Source organism: Pezoporus flaviventris, unplaced genomic scaffold (genome assembly GCF_033815535.1).
Source record: "Pezoporus flaviventris isolate CSIRO_AGI_PZ_B2104156 unplaced genomic scaffold, CSIRO_AGI_Pfla_v1 ptg000036l, whole genome shotgun sequence".
Lineage (NCBI taxonomy): Eukaryota > Metazoa > Chordata > Aves > Psittaciformes > Psittacidae > Pezoporus > Pezoporus flaviventris.
In genome coordinates, this window is record NW_026892584.1 from 16,345,812 (window position 1) to 16,365,582 (window position 19,771).

The following is a 19,771-nucleotide window of genomic DNA, read 5'->3' on the forward strand; positions in this document are numbered from 1 at the left end:
TTAAATGCTCTTATTTTTAGCAAGTTCCAGCAGTTGCCACAGTGCTACGCCATCAGCTTTTTGATCACACTAGCACTCTCAGTCTAGAAGAGATGTTAACAGCTATCATGCTGCTTCTTTTCCCATGAAAGGGAAATAGGGGATATGCCTGGCTGGAGATGGTTGAAATCCCTCGAGTATTTTGTGGCTGCATCATGGGCAGCATTGCTGTGTCTGCAGTTACAGAAGTCTTCAACGAAGCCTTCAGAATCCAATTTGCCAGCTGTCCAGGCAGGAGAGTCTTCAGGTCAAAGCTGGAGTGAAAGCTGAGGTGCATCCCCTCATCATAGTTTTAATGTAAAGAGAGTAGAGACAGCATGCTTTGAAACCAAATTTGACAAATAACATACCTCTGGTGAATCACTGATACTACAAAACATGAATAAAACTATGGCTCAAAGGTGTAAAATATAAATGTCCTTGTTGATTTATTGTTCTTTGGATGTAAGAAGCTTTATTGTACAACTTACTTACACAACTTTAAAATGGAAAATGGTTAAAAATGTTTACAAAAAAGCATGTTCTTAGAAAATTATGCTAGCAAAAACATCTGGAGGAGGGAAGCAAAAAAAAAATCTTCAGTGTGCAAACATTTTATAAAAATAGAAATACTAACTCTACAGGTAGCATTTCATGATAAATTATTTAAATAGCCTATCTACACAATTACGTGATTAACTATTACAATGGCAATGAGAAAAATAATTTATAAAAATACAAGCAATGGTATACAAGATGACGGGAAAAAATATAACACAACAATTGTATCCAACTTTTTTTTTTTTTCCAATGCTATTTCCTTACTGGGAATACATTTTCTGCAAAGAAATTCTGACTATGTACAGCATTAACATTTTAGTACTACAGTAGCTTTAAAGTTTGTTAGACATTTGAACTCTGCTTTATCCAAAGGTTTTTCTCAGTCACACAACAATGAGGTAATATTTGTACGTAAAACTTTCACTGTGTTATTTTCCTTTTTTTTTTTGAAAAGACAAGGAAATAGAATAGGTATAAAGATGCTGCCCCTTCTGTTGGGGAAGGGTCTTCTGCTAAGGAAAATCAAGCCCTCTCCCTCTTTTGCAAGGAGCTCCTGAAATTCTGTCTAGTCTGTGAAGAATTCCTTCTTTGTTGCCACACAAGACTAGTTACACGAATGAATGTGCAGTGGCACAAACAGCTGGTTTGAATGGTTACAGGGTGTGGTCATGGTGCCTCTCTGCAGTCTCCTCAGGACGGGTATATTCTGGTTTTGTATCAGGCCCACTGACCAGTGGTAAAGCACTGCAGACATTTCCCAGCACTAAATAACTGCTAAGATTGTAACTGTCATTCCCTTATCTCTAGCACTAGGGATGAGACAAGAACTGCTATCATCCCAAGAGACTCGAGTTTTAGCACTGCACAACAGTTGCCTGCCAGGCTACCAACTGCCTTGCATAAAGAAAGGAAAAGCCAGCATTGAGCTCAGACTGAGAAAAACAAACATCCCATCCCCCACCCCATCACTTCTCCCTGTGCCTCAAAGCCTTTATAGGAAAACTGGTCTTTGTAACAAATACATCAGCACTATCTGCTCCAGACAAGATGACTTTTTTTCTCATCTAAACCCTCTCTAGTTTCCATATAGAACAGAGTTAATAAATAATCTGTATTTACAATCCAACAGCCATGAAGACTTGTAACAATGATTAGGTGGATAGTCTTGACGCATTTCTTGTTGCTTTAATCAATAATCCCTCAGTCATTATAACATCAAGGATAAGTAAAAATAAATATTTTACAATTTCAGTATTTTATCTATAGGCCCCCTCCCCTCCAAAGTGAGGGGTTTAAAGCATCTATGGAATGTTTTCATTACTATTACATTTGTGCCTTTTTAACCATAAAAAGTGAAGCACCTGCTGGTTTCCTGAAGGACAGCAAAGTGCTAGCTGAGATGGTGGTGCTTCTTGGCACCGTGTATGAAAGAAAATATTTAAAGGTAAGAAAGATCTGCATCTAAATCAGAAAAAAAAAAAATCTAATTGTATATCCCAGTTCTCCCAAAGCTGATGTGATCCAGTGTGCCAGTTTTTATCCTCTTTTCTCCCCTCCCACCACAGGAATCAGTTTTAGGATATCTACTTTGTCCTGTGTAACAGAGCAGTGATCTAGCTCACCACAAATGGAGCGAAAGGCTGTGTTTTCATCTGAAACATATGACATATAAAACTATAATTCCTCCAAGTTAAATGGATGTAAACCAAAGCAGTGCAGCCCTCATTACAAAAAAAATCCTCTCCCCCATAAAGAATAAAAAGACTTGGAGTTCTCCCTCCCACCCAAAATCCCTTTTCCCCACACAATGAAAGGTCTTCAGTTTAAGTAGTCCACAGCACATCCAAGGATGTTCTTTTTACAAAATGCTACTCCATGGGACCTCCAGTTAGAGAGGCAGTGACACTGCACTGTGATAAACAGCAAACAAATGTCTTTCCTACTGAAAGTGTGCTTGTTCAGTGAAGACAATTCTCATTTGCAAGACACATTTGTTTCCTTCCACTTCAGCAGAGGTCAGATTCCAAGTATGTTCTCACTTTCATACTCTCAAAAGCATTCTCTTGAGGCAGGTCATGTGTTTCGAGTCCGCATTTACACAGAAAGAAGAAAGGAAGGAATAATATAATGGTCCCAGGATTCGTAAGGCTAAACATTTCAGAAGGTGCAATACCAGCATTTTTAAATAGTCTCTGGATCCAATAACTTTGTGATTATGGATCTGTGAAAAAAGAAAAAATTAAGATATTCAAATATTTCTGTGTATTATGCATGATTATGTCCAAGACATCGATCCCTACAGGCATTTGTAAAGAACGTATTGGTAAAGACAACTGAAAGTGCTTAGGTACTTTCTCACGATAAACTTCGGAATCTAGTCAATGTAGCCATGTAACTGTGACATAAAGTCATAATTTAAGAAGGCTAGGGCACCTAGAAGTAGTCATATACCTCCACTATACTGCATTCCTGCAGTTCATGGACAATATTCTACTTTGCTTACTTTTAAGTACATCAGTGTTTTGCATGTCAGACACTACCCTCTTGCTTGCTAAAGCTGGTATTCTGATTTTTCACTTTGGACCATCAGCTGTGCTGATTCATTTTAGAGCCATTTTGAAGGATATTCAAGATATATTTTATATCTGGAGCTCAACATAGACTTCTGATACATCAAAATAATGATAGAAATATATTTAGATTTTTTTACATTTAAACTTTTAGCTGTGAAGAGTTTCAGGAAGGTGTCCTATTTCTGCCTGCAGAACTTACTTGAGATTGACCCATAAAAGATCATGGGTGAACCTTCCCTCTTAGCTCTTATTTTTGATCCATTTTATTTTTATTGAACCATTTATATATTGCATCTTAAATGCAATGCCTTTCTTACCTCTGCATTCATATTTAAGATCTGAGAAGAACACCATTTCCTGAGAAAAGACAAATAATCCTAGCCGACCACCAGCGTAAGTTTTATCATAAATTGGTCCTGAGTCCGCCATGATTTTCTTCCCTTCATACATTACAACCCTAAAAAGAGATAATAGGTCAGCCATCTTTGATAAGCTTCTGTTAGGTTCATCTTTACAGATACCTACTTTCCTTGTGATAGTGACTTCAGATAAAAGGATGATGCTAACCTGATGTAACCAGTCTTTGGTCTATGGCTAAGACGCCATCTGTAGGCAGTGAAGTCTTTCCAGCCTATGTGACGAGGGTCATGCCACAAAGTTCTCACCTACAAAAGAATATTTCTTTATTAACCAGAGACCTGAGATAACATAGGCATTATTTTGAAATTGACTGCATTTAGGAAACTACTCCACAATTCCAGAAACAATGATCCACTGTGCTGAAAAGACTGTCTGCAGCATGCAGTCCTGTTAATTTTATACAGTATTTTGCAAGATTTCAGATACTTAGTTATCAGTCTTCACCAAGACCACCATGCTGTTCTGATCAGCATGTACAGTGCCTACCCTGTTGGAAGAACAGCCTTTCTTACAGTGCAAAAGAGTAGGTTATCAAAATGCCACTCTTACCTGTCCAGGAGTGTTTCCCGTGTGCCACAGAGCATTACGAAGGTGTTCTCCTGGACCAGTGGTGGAATTCACAACTTTGATGGAAAGGCCCGAGTAGCCTTGAGCTTTGGTTGGTGTGGAGTCCCAGTAAGACTGGGTGATCTGCTTCCACATGACAACATAGAAACGACTGCTAGATTGGTAGCCAAATACAAAGCCAGCATAATCATCATCCCTTTCTGTATTGATGAAGAAGGTGCCACTGAAGTCCACAGCATTGAATTCATCAAAACCTATGAAGCATTAAAGGAGAAATTTTTAGGTGCCACTCATTTGTGATTCTAAACAACTCATTAACATCCCAGGTTCTCTTCCTCTCCCCACCCACAACCCAAAACCAAAGTAAGGTCTTTGTGTAATACAAGTTAAAGTTTTCCCCTTACCAACTGCAAGGCCAGGATCACAGTTGACTGTTTGAACCAGTTCTTTACCCTGGTGACGAACAACCCAGTTTGGATCATTTTGGGATGTTCCTTTGGGATCCAGGGGAATCATCTGAAATTTTCGGAAATCAGTTTCACTAATGTCTACATTTTCAGGGCAGATATCATCAATGTCTGGCACACTGTCTTGATCAAAGTCATCTTTGCAAGCATCTCCACGTCCATCACCTGCAGGACACAAGTAATTCACCATTATATCACTATTGTTGTTCGCTTCTGAATCATACAACTCGGAGTTGTAATCTTAATTGCAGATCTCTGACTGTCCAGGTACTACTGGCAGCCACGGTACAGAAGCCACAACAGCTGCTGTATAAATGCCCTTTCACTCCAGCCTGATAGTGCTTTAGGAATAAGTTGGGTATGTAATCATTTTTACATTGCTCCTTACTCCTGAGGAGTACTATAACAATACAGACACTCTATCTTTTTGTTACTTGGAAGTTCTGTCCAACCTTAACTAGTATAGAAACAAACAAAACCAAACAAACAAAACTAAACCAAAAAAAACCCAAACTGTCACAAAAAACCACACACAAACAAAAAACCCCCGAAACCAACCAACCAACCAAAAATCCATGCATCAAAACTATTGGAAGATACTTTTAAAGTATTACTATGATACTGGCCATCTTACCATCAGAGTCAGCTTGATCTGGGTTGGCAACCAATCTGCAGTTATCTTTGTCATCAGGGATGCCATCATTGTCATCATCATGGTCACAGGCATCACCTTTTCCATCCTTGTCGTGGTCAGCTTGATTGGCATTGGGCACATAGGGGCAGTTATCAAGATTATTTTGATGACCATCTTCATCTATGTCTTGGTTGTTGTCACACTGATCACCTATGAGGTCAGAATCAGCATCTTCCTAAGAAAGGAAAAAGATAAAGAACGCTCAAAAAAAATCCACTTTAAAAAGGCTGAAATAGGAGTCTTAACAGCTAGAATTAACAGATTTCTGCTTGCTTTAGCAACAACTAAGATGGGTGTAGTGAGGTACTAGGATTAATACATGCCTACTTCAAGCTTCCTGTGCTAACTGCTTTCAGGCTGCTTTGGCATTGTCCTGGTTTTAATTTGAATCCACAGCAGCAGAAAGCAGCATAGTCATCTGATTCTCTTTTCCCTTCTGCCACATGACTATTACTAGTCTACCATACTGAACACTGGGTACTTCACCTCCTACCATCTCTGGCAACTCCTTGGTTCCAAGGACCTGATAGGGTCAGACTACTCTGTACCTAGCCGGTGAAGACAGTAAAACATAGTCCACCATGTCTTTGTTTTACAGCCTCCACACCATATCATAAAAGCTTATAATGCTCTTCATGCCCCATGATTCAGTCAAGACAATTATTCCCTTAGTATCAAGGGCTGCATGAACTGCTGTGCATGCTGATCATGTATTTTAGCCAGTCATTTCTTATTTCAGAAGACGACTAAGCAAAAAGAAAACCAAACCAACACAAACCCAATGCAGTCATCCCTGAGGCTGCCTCAGGGTTTAGTCTAGTAGAGTCTTGTCAACAATGGTGAGTTACCTTGGTGCTGGTGTAGACAGAAGGCATACCACACAGTCTGAATAGCTACTAATTTCTGCTGTTTGAAACCTACTATTTCTGCTTCTAGAACTTGATTAGAAAAGTGTTCAAAAAAAAAAAAAGCCAAGCAAACCAACCTCACTGGAGTCATATTAAGATTTCAAAATATCAGAAGAAACATTGTCTGAAAGGTTCTTCAGGCACTTTCTACCCTTAGGGAAGTAGTAATATAAAATTTCTTAGTCTTGCTTATCTATTTAAATATTTTGAGTAACTCTGCTTTTAGGCTGCACTTTCCTCTGATTTGCAACACCTTCTCTAACCCTAGAAACATTCCATATATGTATATGTCCCTGAAGCTATTAAACTACAGCCTTGTAAATGACAGGATGGCACAGGCTTTATCTACTGCTTCAGACATTTCTGAACCAGCAAATTGTGTGAGAGGCTGCATCCCCCTAGACTTTTATGAAGAGGAATTTTGTGCTTTTTCCTTAGAGAAAAGCACCTGTGCTGCCTTTAACTTACTGGTAGGAAAGGTGCATCTTTTGAAATGCATCCATTTCAAACTTAGAAACAAAGATTAAAGAGCAACTTTGTGTCCACGTGAAAACAGCTCTTCAGGCTATGAAGCAGGTAGTTCCTACCTATCCATTTTTCATACAGTGCTCCCAGGAATTTCATATCCTTACTATGAGAATCACCACAACTGACAGGCCTAAGAGAGATTTAGGAGACAAGCACCTGCAAGAGTCTCACATATCTTCGCTAGAGTTACTTTTCAGGAAATACCTAGCAACTGTTTGAATGGCGAAGGCATGTTTTTTGATAAAGGCACCATTTGGCAAATTAATAAGAATGATTTGGAACATGTCAAATTTAAGTTGCCACTTGTTGTTCAGGTATTTTCTACAATACACAACATACTATCTTTTTAATACTGCCAGCCTTCTGTTTATATAATGCAAATCCCCTACCTGGTCAGGATTGTGTTCCAGTGGACAGTTATCACACTGATCTCCAACACCATCCAAGTCTGTATCCCTCTGGTCTACATTGTAGACATATTGGCAGTTGTCCATTTCATTAAGGACCCCTGTAAAATGAAGAAGAGCTTGTGAATGAAAGTCAGATGGCTACATGCTGCACAGGACTGCATAAAACCATCACACTCTTCATATTTTTTTGAAAGCATTGTAAGCAGCATTTGAAAGCTTTGAAACTTAACTCATCACTAGCTCTACCACACACTTCTGTCCCTACTGTCTGCAAGAGCAGAGCCAGAATTCAACTGTGCCAAAATATGTATATTTCAAAGTCAATTTCCATTAACTATAATTGTTATTTCAGTAATCTTATGTCCTGAAACCACCAGAGGAGAAATTTCATGTGTTTATGGATGAAACATGAAAATGAGTACATTTCAACAATCTGTGATTAGAAAATCATGTAAAGTAGTGATTTAGAGACCACCTACCATCTCCATCAATATCCACTGCACATGCATCTCCTTCTCCATTGTTGTCAGTGTCAGTTTGATCAGGGTTGTGATTGTAGGGGCAGTTATCACAGCGGTCACCAACATCATCCCTATCATAGTCATACTGCTGTGGGTTGTAGATGAATGGACAGTTGTCCTGCAAAAGCAGGAAAAAAAGTCAGCCTTTAAAAGAGAATCCAATTAAAGCTTTAACCAGATTCTGCTTATGCTTGTACCACTATATGAAAGGAGAAATGAAAGGCAGAGAAACAGTTAAACCTGGAATGCTTCTGTCTCAAAACACACCATTACTTCCCTGAGCATAGAAATGGCTGAAGTTAAAACAAAAAAACCAAAAACCAACCAAAAAAACCCCAATGAAACAAAATAATAAAAAACAAACACAAAAACCCCTCACTAAATAAAAAAGATGTTATTCACTTTCAAAGCTCAACCAGCTGCAGAAAGTTAATTTGCACAGTTGGACATATCAACAGTCAGTACCAGCTATTTCCTATGGTCCTCTCAAGAATAAGGTTAGAATCTAGACCCCACCTTAGAAGGAAGTGGAATAGGAAAACTACATTCTCAAGGCTCATCTTTTGTGTTGTCTTACCCGGTCATCAGGGATGCCATCGTCATCATCATCATTGTCACAGGCATCACCAATCCCATCCTTATCATAGTCTTCCTGCCCAGAGTTGGGCAGATTAGGGCAGTTATCCTAGAAGGAGGAAGAATATAGATGAGGTTACTCCTGGCATGACTACAACAGTGATTTTAGTGGGTATTATCTAATCATTAGGCAAAGTCCTAATGCCTCTGTCAAGTAACTGTTATCTTACTGTAACAGTCTCAGACTTATCCTCACAGTAATGACTAGCTAAAATTTAGAGGGCCATAGTTCAAACCATTTTTGAAACAAAGATTTGGCTGCTTTTCAGAATCTTATCCTCTTTTCTTCCTCTGAAGGTATCTGTCAGAGCACGGCTGATATAGGCCTAGACTAAGCTAGAGTCTTCCTAGAACATTTATAACAAACATTTATAGTTTTCTCAGGCTTCATTTTTTCCCCCATATTGCAAGGACATCTAAAGCAACAGCAAGTCTCCTAACAGTATACTTGACAGAGAGGATAGCTTAATAGCTTGAACGAGACAGACTTGCTTCACACCTCAAACCTAATATATTTTGTACATTTATTAGACAGACAAGCTGTTGTAACAGTAGATGGGAAAACATACTTTTTTACAGTGGTAAGTGGCATTGGCAACACAAACAAGGTTCTCATTTGGCCACCCATCCAAGTCAGTATCTTCTCCACAGATTATACCGTTGCCAGCATAGCCTGGTTTACATTCACAGCGATACATGGGGTCGCTGAAGTGGCCGAGGTAATTGCATTTGGCATTCTTGTTGCAGTCATGTGTTCCATCTGTGCATGGATTACGTGGCTTGCAGACCTAGAAGACCACACAGAAATTAAATCCACTGGAAACATCTTTTTATCCCTAATTTTTCCCAGAGATTCAAATAAAACATAGACAGTACATGCTTATTTTGATCAGGAAGGAAAACGTCTCATACATTACATTCTTCCACTCCCCAAATCCAGTAGCAGTCTTACCACTAATCATTATTTTTCTTGTTCAAACCCTATTCATTTTCAAATGGAACCAAGCACTACAAAAATCTCTAAGGCACTTAAAACTCCTTTTGAACTCAAACTGCTTAACGCTTCTCCTGTTCTGAATCACAGGGGATGGTATTTTACTAAATGTGCCAAGTCCTTCTTCCCTAAAACGCATAGGTGCTTTCTGTGGTTCAGAAACTTTGTGAGATTTCATAACCCAGAATAATTCTCAAGTTGACAATACCTGTTTGTTAGCCATGGCATCCTCAACACTGCGACCAAATGGCTGTGTCCCAGTGAAACGTGGCGGACAAGGAAGACAGTTGTAACCAGGTTCAGTATTCTCACACCTGTGCACTCCATTAAACACAAAGCAGGCATCAGGAACCTCTTTGCACTGAAATACAAGTTTGAGATAGAGGAAAAAAAATGGTTAGCATTATAAACCACTGTGATTTTATTCTCCCTTCCCATCTTTTTTCACTCCCTTTCAAGGGGAAAACCCTAGTCTTCTTACCTCATCAATATCTTGGCAGTGGATACCATCACCATGGTAACCAGGAGGACAGGCACCACACTTCCAGGAACCATCAGGGGAGCTGGTACATGTAGTCCCCGCAAAGCAGGGATTAGACAAACACCCATCTGAGAAACAAGTAAGAAATTGTTAAGATGAGGGACATTTGCCATGCTGCCACAGTGCTGTATTTGGCTCATATGCTGGTTTAGAATTCTAGCACTTGTGTTTTAGACTTATGTCAAAGTTTTTAATCAGTATTTCCAAGGTTGTACACAACCTTCAGATGTTTGTGGGAAAATGAATACTCACCAATTGGACAGTCCTGTTTGTTGCAAACTTGAGTCCCTCTAGCTTCACCAACACAAGTCTTCCCACCATACTGAGGCTCAGGATTATTGCAGAGACGGCTACGTTTCTGAAGTCCTCCTCCACATGTCACTGTGCAAGCATCCCATGGAGACCATGGTCCCCAGTTGCCATTAACTGAAGGAAGATAAAAGTTAAAAGTCACATATAGCTTTAAATTCAGTGGTGCAACTAGTTCCTTCCTGACTAAGGACTATTACTTTTGTAGTGAGAGCACCTCAGACATTGTTCAGACATAAGTGACAGAATTAATGGACTCTACTGGAAAGCCATAGAAGACAGTTTCACGTAAACATATCAGTTTCACCTGAAACTAACCTCTGAGGTTTTAGCTAGCCCACCCCCAATTTTAAAAGGAGAATATTACTAGAGCTAGACTATATAGCAACTACTCAGGAAGTTCACCATTTAAGCTACTAAAAGTTATGACATGGATGCACTTACTTGGGCAAGGATCTTTCTGGCAGGGCTTGTTTTCTCGTGCCTCACCCTCACAAGGTTTGCCATTCAGCTGTGGCACCGGTGAGTTGCAGAGACGAATTCTAGTGATGATGCCCGTGCCACAAGTGACAGAACATGATGACCATGGTGACCAGTGACTCCAGCCACCATCCTGTTTAACTGCAAGAGAGAGATGTCCGTTATTAATAGAGTTCCTGAAGAACACACTTCAGCTGCACAACACCTTGGACATAGCCAGTACTAGAACTGTACCAGACTCCACAGGTATTGGACAGCCTCAGCACTGTCACTGACCAAGTTGTTTTGTCACTAGAGAAACTGTATATCTAAACAGCCTCAAATTTTGCCCTGGGAGCAATGCCCAAACATGCCTATTCACTGCATTAGGTATCTGGAACCCTTTACCTGATTAATCAAGATCCTTAAAGCCATTGCTCCTTCCCAGTGACAAAGCTTACATGGTAATCTTTGCTGTTAACATTAAGCCAATAAAAGCAGTCTGCATTTTATTACCAGTGTGAACAGGTCAAGTACTTACATCTCTTATCACACTCCTGAAGGTGGCAAGTCCGAGTCTGTACAGAAGACCCTTCGCAGCGGTTATTGAGACTGTCACAGGATCGTCCTCTCTGCTGAATCCCATTCCCACACGTTACAGAACACGAAGTCCATTCAGACCAAGGAGACCACCCATCATCTGCATAGTCGCTAGCTGCAGAGAGATACAGCTCTGAATAAAACTGCAGCTGTATATTTTTCTATAGCCTTTTCTCTCACTCTTCACAAAAAAAGAGACACAGCTGTCCTGAAAAGCCACAGGCATCTTCCTTTCTTGTACAAGATAAAGGCCAAGAACTCAAACATTTCAGTGCTCACATGCATTACCTAAATGATTAACCTCAAAGAGGCATCAGGATAGCCTTACTCCAGTGGTGCAAGGTTATATCCAGTTGTTGTACACTTTAGAGCAGCACGGGTCTAGCTAGATGAAGCCTACTGCAATACAAGTGTGAAGGCATTAAGTACGTACGCCAGCATCGAGGGCAGCACTCCCCATCAGGCACAGTGGCATTGGAACAAGGCATGAGAGGACAGGACACTTTCCGGCATATAGTTGCTGAGTTCTAAAATGAATTATGAGAATTGAAATAATATAGTTGCTGAGTTCTAAATAATAATATAGTTGCTGAGTTCTAAAATGAATTATGAGAATTGAAATAAGTGGAATATAAATGATGTCTGGAGCCTGGTTAAGTGATCAGAGATCTTCTCTGCAGCACTTCAAGACTCAACAGCACCTCTAAAGTAGAGACCCTTGTATTTAGAGCTAATACAACAGGGTAGTCCCAGGTATTTTCAGTCCAACTTCATCTCACTCCCATTCTCACTCATTATTTGTCCACCAAGAGCAGTATTTCGGTTTTGCAGAAGTTGATCAAGAGTAGCTACCAGATGCTGGCTAGAGTAAAAACTATCACGTGATACCTCAAGTATAAGGTCAGACTTCAAGGGAATGAAACATGAATGAGAAGCCAACTTTCTTTTCAGTTAATATGAATTTAAGCTGATTATACAGTAAAGATAAAATGAGTTTGGTGGACTCTGCTCAAGAGCCATGAAATCTGTAACTTATACTTAGACGTCTTTGATATTTAAGCCAAACAGGCAGGGTAAGAACATACACCTCCAATCTCGGTAAGAGCTAAAGGGCAGCCTGTAGTTTTGCTCCCAGAAGGTAGCAGCTTGGTCAGGAGAATTCTGTCATGCTTACTATTTTAATATCCCCAGGCAAATGACCACATTAAGGCAATTACAGCTAACACTGAGTAACTGGGTTGGTAGGAAAAAGGTAAATGCAGAAGTCACAGTATCATTTTCTGATTACAAGACAAATGATGCAGAGATCTATAGAAGCAGATGCAGAATTTGGCGAGATGCCTTGGACTGCATATGTACAAATATTCAGTCTTTAGTTTCTAAACAGCAGCAGGCTAGTTAACACGCTTTTCAGTAGACTGGTACTCCACAGCGGGAGCAAGCAAAGAGTTTAAAGAAACTCAGAAATTGTACATTTTGGTGTACTTTTCCAACACTCTACAGTAGTGGAACACAAAGCATAAGAATGTTGCCAGGCAATCCTGGGATTTAAATAGCTACCCTGAAATCTGCTGCTCCATGTAATCTGTGACTGCTTATAAAACACAACTAGAAGCATTTGTTAGATAAAGAAAAAAGCTCTTAAGTTTCTAGTACTTGGTAAATACTTTGAACGTCTTTTCCTATTAAGCCAGCAAGAGGTTCAGTAAGTACAGAATGCGGATTTAAAGTATTCCAGGGAGCAAAGCTAATAGTACTATGAATGTGTTCTACTGATGATGACTTTTAGTTTACTTATGGACTTATATAAAGGATACAGGCATTCCCCAAATTAAGGAACTAAAAGTGATTTAAAAGCTGTATCAGAGTGATGTTATATGTAATTTTCTAAAATACTGCTGTTGTAACACTGCATGAAAGCTGCTTTTATACCAGAGATCTAGTAGGGTGAAATAAACCAAATAATTCTTTGACTACTGGCAGTATGCCCATTTCTGTGCAGGATTCGCTCTTTCTTAGTGTCATTTAGAAATATCTGTTAATTCCAACTCATGAATTTATATACAGAGGATTTATGAATGTGAGGAATCTCACCTGGCAGGTACATTCAGTACAGCTGTCAATAGTCCACTCTTCTTTATTTTTGTGCAAGATTCCATTATGAATGCACACTCCGGGCGTGATCTGGACTACTTTGGCAATGAGTTCATTTTCTTCAGTCTTGGAGGGGGAGGGAAAGAAAGCGGGAAGAAAAGCAGAGAAAAGATATTTAGAAGTTAATGCAGAAAACACCCTTTTTCCACAAAAGTCATAGTAAAGTTATTACTGTTTATCCAGGCTCTCAAAGGACAGGTTATAATTCATTCACTAAGGGCCAGTTAATGAAAGGTACTATGAATTTAACCAACACTCACCACTTTGCGAACTCTGTCTTGAAGTGTTGTAACCATGGACCGGAGCCCTTGCAGTTCCACAAACATATTTGTTAGCTCATCACAGGAAAAACCACAGACTGCTTGAATGTCCTTTGTTTTATGGCCAATGTAATTAGTGCGGATAGCTGGGCTTGAACCATTGATAGGGTTGTCCAAAGTAATGATCGCACTAGTGGCTAAGAGACACAAATGCACATAAAATAAATGCATTTTTTACCATGTGCATTTATCATTCTATGGTAATACCCGCTAAACAGCTGCCATCAAATTCACTAGGTTGCCTGCAGAAATATAATCATATTTCTTATGCAGCGTGGATTTGCACATCAGCATATTTCCGAGTTCTGTTTCAACTTGTCTTTCTAATGCAATGAGGAATCTTATTTTTAATAGGTCACTGGATTTGAAAGATTGCAAACTTACAGCTGGAGCAGCCTTTGTTCCTCAAGATAGTTTCCAGGGTTGTTCCAAACACAAACCGCACATTCTGCAGCAGTCCCTGTGGACAGAGGAAGAATTACAACCACTTGCAGCAACTGCAAGGTAAAGTACAGCTTGCATGGAGAGAGCTTGGAGTAACTTATGGTCACATAAGTTTATTAGGAGTAATTTCATGACAGACAGATGGCAAAGTGAAACACGTTGCTTTATTCTCCTTAATGATAACAAGCCCTGCTTCCTAACATTCTTATCCTTGACCACAAGGATCTGGCAGCTCTCCAGGCAGGAAGGAAAAACCCCAGGAATTTCTGAATCTCATATAAGAGGATTCGGAAGCTGAGCAGTGAAACTACAGCTACCTGTTTGGAAGCTTCAATGCCTTCTTATTGCTGCAGAAAGTTATACCCCTGCAAATCTAATGCTTCACCCTTCAAACTCCAGTACTAAAGTTTAGTAGATTTAGAGATGGTCTGCATCAGATGAGCGCAAAACAATCAGAGCTCCTTCTCCCCGTCTTTGCAGCTATTTAGGATGATTGAGTAGTTAACACACCTCAGGGTGGGTGTTTGAAAACACTAGGCGAAACATCAGTGAAAGCCTTACCTGGAAGTTGTCATTGACTCCCCCTTTGGCAATGCGGAGCCTGGCACTGCTGGCCAGGTCCCTAGTGAAGATGTTCTGGATGGGGATGTCCAGTTCTGCATTCTCCATTTTTTCACACCCAACATAGAGCTGAGCTCGGTCCTCCTGCACAAACAGGGTGATATTCTTCCAGTGTCCTGTAGCGAGCAAGGCATCCTCTACTGACACTATCTGCTGCTTGCCATCACCGGAAAGGCTCAGGTCCAGGGTGCCTGCCTTGCCGTTTGACACTAGACTGAAGACATGACCAGAGCCATCTTTCTGTTCCACGGACAGCAGCGTGCCTCTACTCTTCTTAGCTTGCCGGAGAGTGGCCAGGAGGATGAAGCCCTTCTCAGTGTGGATGGCATCTAATAAGTCTTGGAACTTTGAGTCAGGGACAGGAGGGATGCGACTGGCATCTTCAATGCGATAAGCAGGGCTGGAGGATTCTGGTCCCTTCACCAGGTGCACCCCGGGTGCCCGGCGCCCAGCTCCCTTCCGAATTAAGCCAGTGAGCTCAAAGAGATCAAAGACGCTGTTGTCATCGCTCCTGGACTCTGCGGAGATCAGAACAAGATATATGAGCAAGGGACAAGAAGAAGCAGAGTAGACGCTCAGAACTGCTTAACATACTGTTAGCATACATAGTGCATATGGTGTGAGATACAGCACCTCACATCAGAGTACAGACATAGCCCCAACGATACAGCAGTCCCACCAGGAGCTGCTGTGTGGCAGCTCATGCGAATTCTTGTACAGGAGCCAGTCGGCACAGGAGTGCCAAGTACCTGCTGATCGACACACAAAGGTAGTAACTGTTCTGGCACCTCAGTAGGCTCTGGTGGAGAGCTGACAGCAGAAGCCCAGGCTGCAATGTTGCTGTGTTGGGGCTTGAAAAGGGGCTTGCCTAACCCAGCTGGGTGACAGCAAGCAGAGCAGCAGATCCTCTGTGGCACCATGACAGCAGCCTACAGCCCCATCCCTTCTTCAGCCAGTTCCTACATCAAGTTCCCCCTTTCCTCTGACCAGTGCAGAGGGGTACAAGCTATGTGCTTCAACCCTGAAGACTGCATTCTTATTTCTGAAGGTTACACAAACTCCACACTAGAGAAAGTTTCCTATCCGCAAACAGCTGATGCTTAGGTTAAGTTTTTGTCCATTGACAGCTTTGTCACTCTTCACCACCGAACGCAATTTCAGCCGCGTACAGAGACACCAAGAAGCGTTTTCTTTCCGCCACCCCACTTCCCTTCCCTGTCTGCTCTGAGCGCTGGCACGGGTCTGGTCTTACCTGCAGTACGCTTCGCCTCCGAGCCGCAGAGCAGAAGGAGGAGGCAGAGCGCAGCTGTTGGCCCCATGGCACAGGGCTCCCTCTAAACAGCCTGGGGACAGCCACAAGAAGAAGGTCACCGTGCTGCCGCCAGACCGGCACCTACCGCCCGGCGCACCGGCGGCTCTCGAGGCTCCCCGGAGGCGGGAGGCAGCCGGGACGGGACAGATACCCTGCCGCCCTCGCAGGGGAGAGGGAGGGCGGCGGGAGCCGCTTCAGCACTTACCTCCGGGGAGAGCGATCCGGGTGGGCAGCGCCGGCCTCCCGCACCTCCGGGCACCCGCCGACTGTCCCGGCGAGGGAAGGCAGGCGAGCGAGCAGCAGCGAATAACGACGCTGCCGGGGCACTGCAGGACAGCCGCCGCACGCCGCTTTAAAGAGTGGCTCGCATTCCTCGGCACGCGGCTGGCCAATCAGCGGCGGCGGGGCAGGAAGCGGGGGGCGGGCGCCGGGCGGCTCCGAGCCCGCAGACAGCTTTCCTCAGGGCCGGGGGCGGGCGGGCTGCGGTGCCGCCGCCGGCGGTACGCCCGACCGGTACGCCCCGCTGGCCGGGGGAGGGCGGTGCAGCGCCCGGCCTCGACGCTTGGGGGCGCCCCTCGAGCTCTCACAGAGCTTGTCCTGCAGCCCCCGCCGAGTGCGACGCCGCCTTCCCGCCGGCACCCCTCATTCCTCGAACCGGCAGAGTCGCGGCTGGCACCCGTTCCCCGCCGCCCCACCCCTGCCCTCCAGCGGCCCCGGCCGCTCGCTCGCACTGTTCTTGGTCCCGCGCTAAGGAGCGCGGGTGTCTTGGCCTTCTCCGGCCGGCATCCAGCCGTACTCCCGCGGCCGGCGGGCATCCCGCCGCAGGGGTCTGCCGGCGGCTCGGCCGGGGCTTACCGTAGAGGTGTGCCTAACACCGCTATCCGGCTGTCTCGAGACACTGAGTGAGAGCAGTCTACACTTAACTAACTTAATTCAGTTAGTGAAAGGCTTCTCTTCCTGTCCGCTGGCCGGAGCACACAGCACCGTGAGACTGGGATCACGAAAGGGGAATAAATTCTCGCTAGACAGGGCAGGGTCGTGTCGGAGAAGAGGAGAGAGGCGGCGAGGAGGAAGGCGGGAGAGGGGAGCGGCGACCTGGCGCCTTCCCACTCCTCTGGTGCTTGTCGCTGCATGGAGCGTGCCCGGGGGTGACCCTCGGTTCAGACTGCCCTTAGGGGTGAGGTGACTAACGCTGCTCTGCTGCCGAGCCCCGTAGCGTCTTTGTTTAATGAGCAAAGTGACTAATGCTGCTTCCTCCAAAAATTTTCCCACGTAACCTGGATTTCAGGTAAGAGGAAAGCTTCTTAAGGTTAAAAAGGCAGATTCTCTACGTCACGACATACTCTGTATGACCGAAAGTGACCGGAGTGTGTGAAGCGGCTTGGAAGCAGTCGAGTTCCAAAAATGGTTAATTCCTTTGCATTCCCCGGTCTCTGCGCGCCTGGCACGTGCTCATGCGGAAGGCCGTGTCAGTGAACGAGAAGGATCTCGTCAGACGATTTCGTTTGTGGGGAGGGAAAATCGGAGCGAGCTTGGCAACCCTGAGCAGTGACTGAGTTGGACTCTGAACTGAACTGTGTAAAACGCATCAGGCAGTCGGAATGGCTGATGTTCGAGGAAGCATTAGTACTCCACCGATTATCCCAGGAAATGCCTTGGGAAATCTGTGACCGGAGAGTGAGATAGCTGCAGAGTTGTGTATATTAGGGTAAAGCCAGAATGATTGCCCTTTTAACTTAAGAGATAGAGTATACCAGCTGAAGTAAGCCTCCTTATGGTGTGATGATTCATAGAAGAAAAACCTTAAGTGTCTCTCAAGTTAAAAACCCGAGAGAGGAGAGAGATGATGATGATGATGATGAGAGCCCCACCAAGGGAAAAAAAAAAACAAAAACAACAGCAAGAAAGAGACACTGATTGTTCCTACCTGGGCAGGTTTAATTGATAGGTAGTTGCAATTCTTAGTAGACCTCTCCCTAAGCCCTTCATATACCAGTGAGTTTCTTTAGTGGATTGTCTCATGGAAGCCAGAGGGGCTGCTGCTCATGTGAGCTTGTGTCTTGGAGCCTGGGGAGTTGTGATCAAGCTTTTCTTCATGTGTCAGTAAGACAAGCAGAAGTTAGATTTGAAAGCCTGTGAGAGAACCTTGGCAGTGTTTTTACCTTAAGTGAGGAGATTCGGGCTGGCACCTGTCTACTTCAAAACGAAAAATAATGTCAAAAATTTCCCTCTTATTTCAGCCAAAGGTGTGTGGACAAATGTGTCACCTTCATCAGAATACTGCTGCTTGTTCGGTATTGTGAGATTTTGTAATGTGAACTCATCTTTAAATGCCTTTAAAATGAGAATTCAACTTTGAATTTTCTGATTACACCAGAAATGCAACATCATGATTGAGGTCAAAACCTGACCCATAATTTCAGCATGTCGTACACTTTTAGGTTCGCATTCTTACCACAGTGTGTAAACCTAGCTTTGTTGACTTCTGTGGAGCCTAGTACCGATTTACATCTGTGTAGCTGATGCTGGAATTTGACACAGCTCTGCTCTGGTGGGCAAGAGATGACTTGATGTCGAATTGCACTTAGTGGAATTTACCTGTTGTCATTTGGATGTCTTCAAATGTGAGCTCTGTTAAAACTGGCAGCCAGATCTTGGTATGTTTGGATGTTTGATGTGATTAATACATCATTCACTCTTGCTGTGAATTCTGGAGTGACATCCTGTTCCTTACTTTCTCTTGAGTTCAGGGTCCTTCTATATTTTCATTGAATACTCATTGCATAATATATTTACAAGTCCAAAGCTTCTTAGCATTGCTTCACTTGAGACTGTAAAAACAAAACAAAAAAAGAAGGTGGAAAAAAGTGATGGGTATAGGATAAGTACTGGGGAGAACATTGATACTGGTTTCACTTCTGTGAGTGTAGATGCGATCTCGCTCCATTGTAGCCCTTGGCTCAGACTGAGTTAATGTGTTCATGATACCCTCAGAATTTTTGTAATTAAATCCTATTGTAGTAGCATTCATCTAATTCTTAATGTATGCAGGATTAATTAGGACTCTTGCAGTTATTGTACAGAGAATAATTTTGCTTACTGCATAAAGCCTTCAGTGAAAAATGTCATAGCTTTTTGTGAACTCTTCATTGACTTGAACAGAGAGGTTAATTTTTAGTGGGATGGGTGTGGCCAAGGTTTTATCAATTATAATTGATAAAAGTATGGTTCCTGAAGTTGCCAGTGTTGGAAATGAAAACTGAGGAAATGTACAGCTGGATCCTCAACTTATTTGAGCTCTGTGATAGCTCACATTTTATACTGTTTGAGATTATTATGCTTCCTTCTTGCAGTGAATATCCTCAGCAGAAAGTTGAAGAGCAAAGTGAATGCCCTGTCATATTGCATCTCGGAGTGTTTCATGTCCATAAGCGTAATGGTAAAGTACAAGAAGAAAGAGTATCTGTTATGATAAAAATATGCAAATAAAAATCAGTCAGTATGGTTTAATTCTAGGGCAAACCACAAGGACATACAAAGGCACTGGAATAGAAATGAACTTTTCTCTAGGTAAGACTTTCTGTCTAGAATCTCTTTATAATGTTATCCCTAGCACATGGGAAGAGATTTTTTTTCCTGTTTAAGGTTACATAAATAAAAAAGGTATCTTAATAACCTGTGCTGAAACTGCAATTTAGGGGTAATAGGTCAGAT

The 19,771-nt window shown here is 42.6% G+C and overlaps 1 protein-coding gene across 1 annotated transcript; it reads right to left on the bottom strand.

The window, feature by feature from the left end:
• Positions 1-445: 445 nt before the first annotated feature.
• Positions 446-16,094, bottom strand: THBS1 (thrombospondin 1). The gene is made up of 21 exons (XM_061463366.1): positions 15,998-16,094; positions 14,686-15,263; positions 14,065-14,140; positions 13,621-13,817; positions 13,301-13,426; positions 11,640-11,733; positions 11,148-11,321; positions 10,592-10,768; positions 10,091-10,264; positions 9,779-9,906; positions 9,506-9,658; positions 8,873-9,091; positions 8,245-8,352; positions 7,626-7,785; positions 7,126-7,244; positions 5,241-5,475; positions 4,544-4,771; positions 4,122-4,393; positions 3,720-3,817; positions 3,470-3,609; positions 446-2,800 (listed from the first exon to the last, which is right to left on the bottom strand). Exons 1-21 carry the CDS (start codon positions 16,062-16,064, stop codon positions 2,793-2,795), a joined length of 3,531 nt encoding a protein of 1,176 aa, XP_061319350.1. The 5' UTR covers positions 16,065-16,094; the 3' UTR covers positions 446-2,792.
• Positions 16,095-19,771: the final 3,677 nt, after the last annotated feature.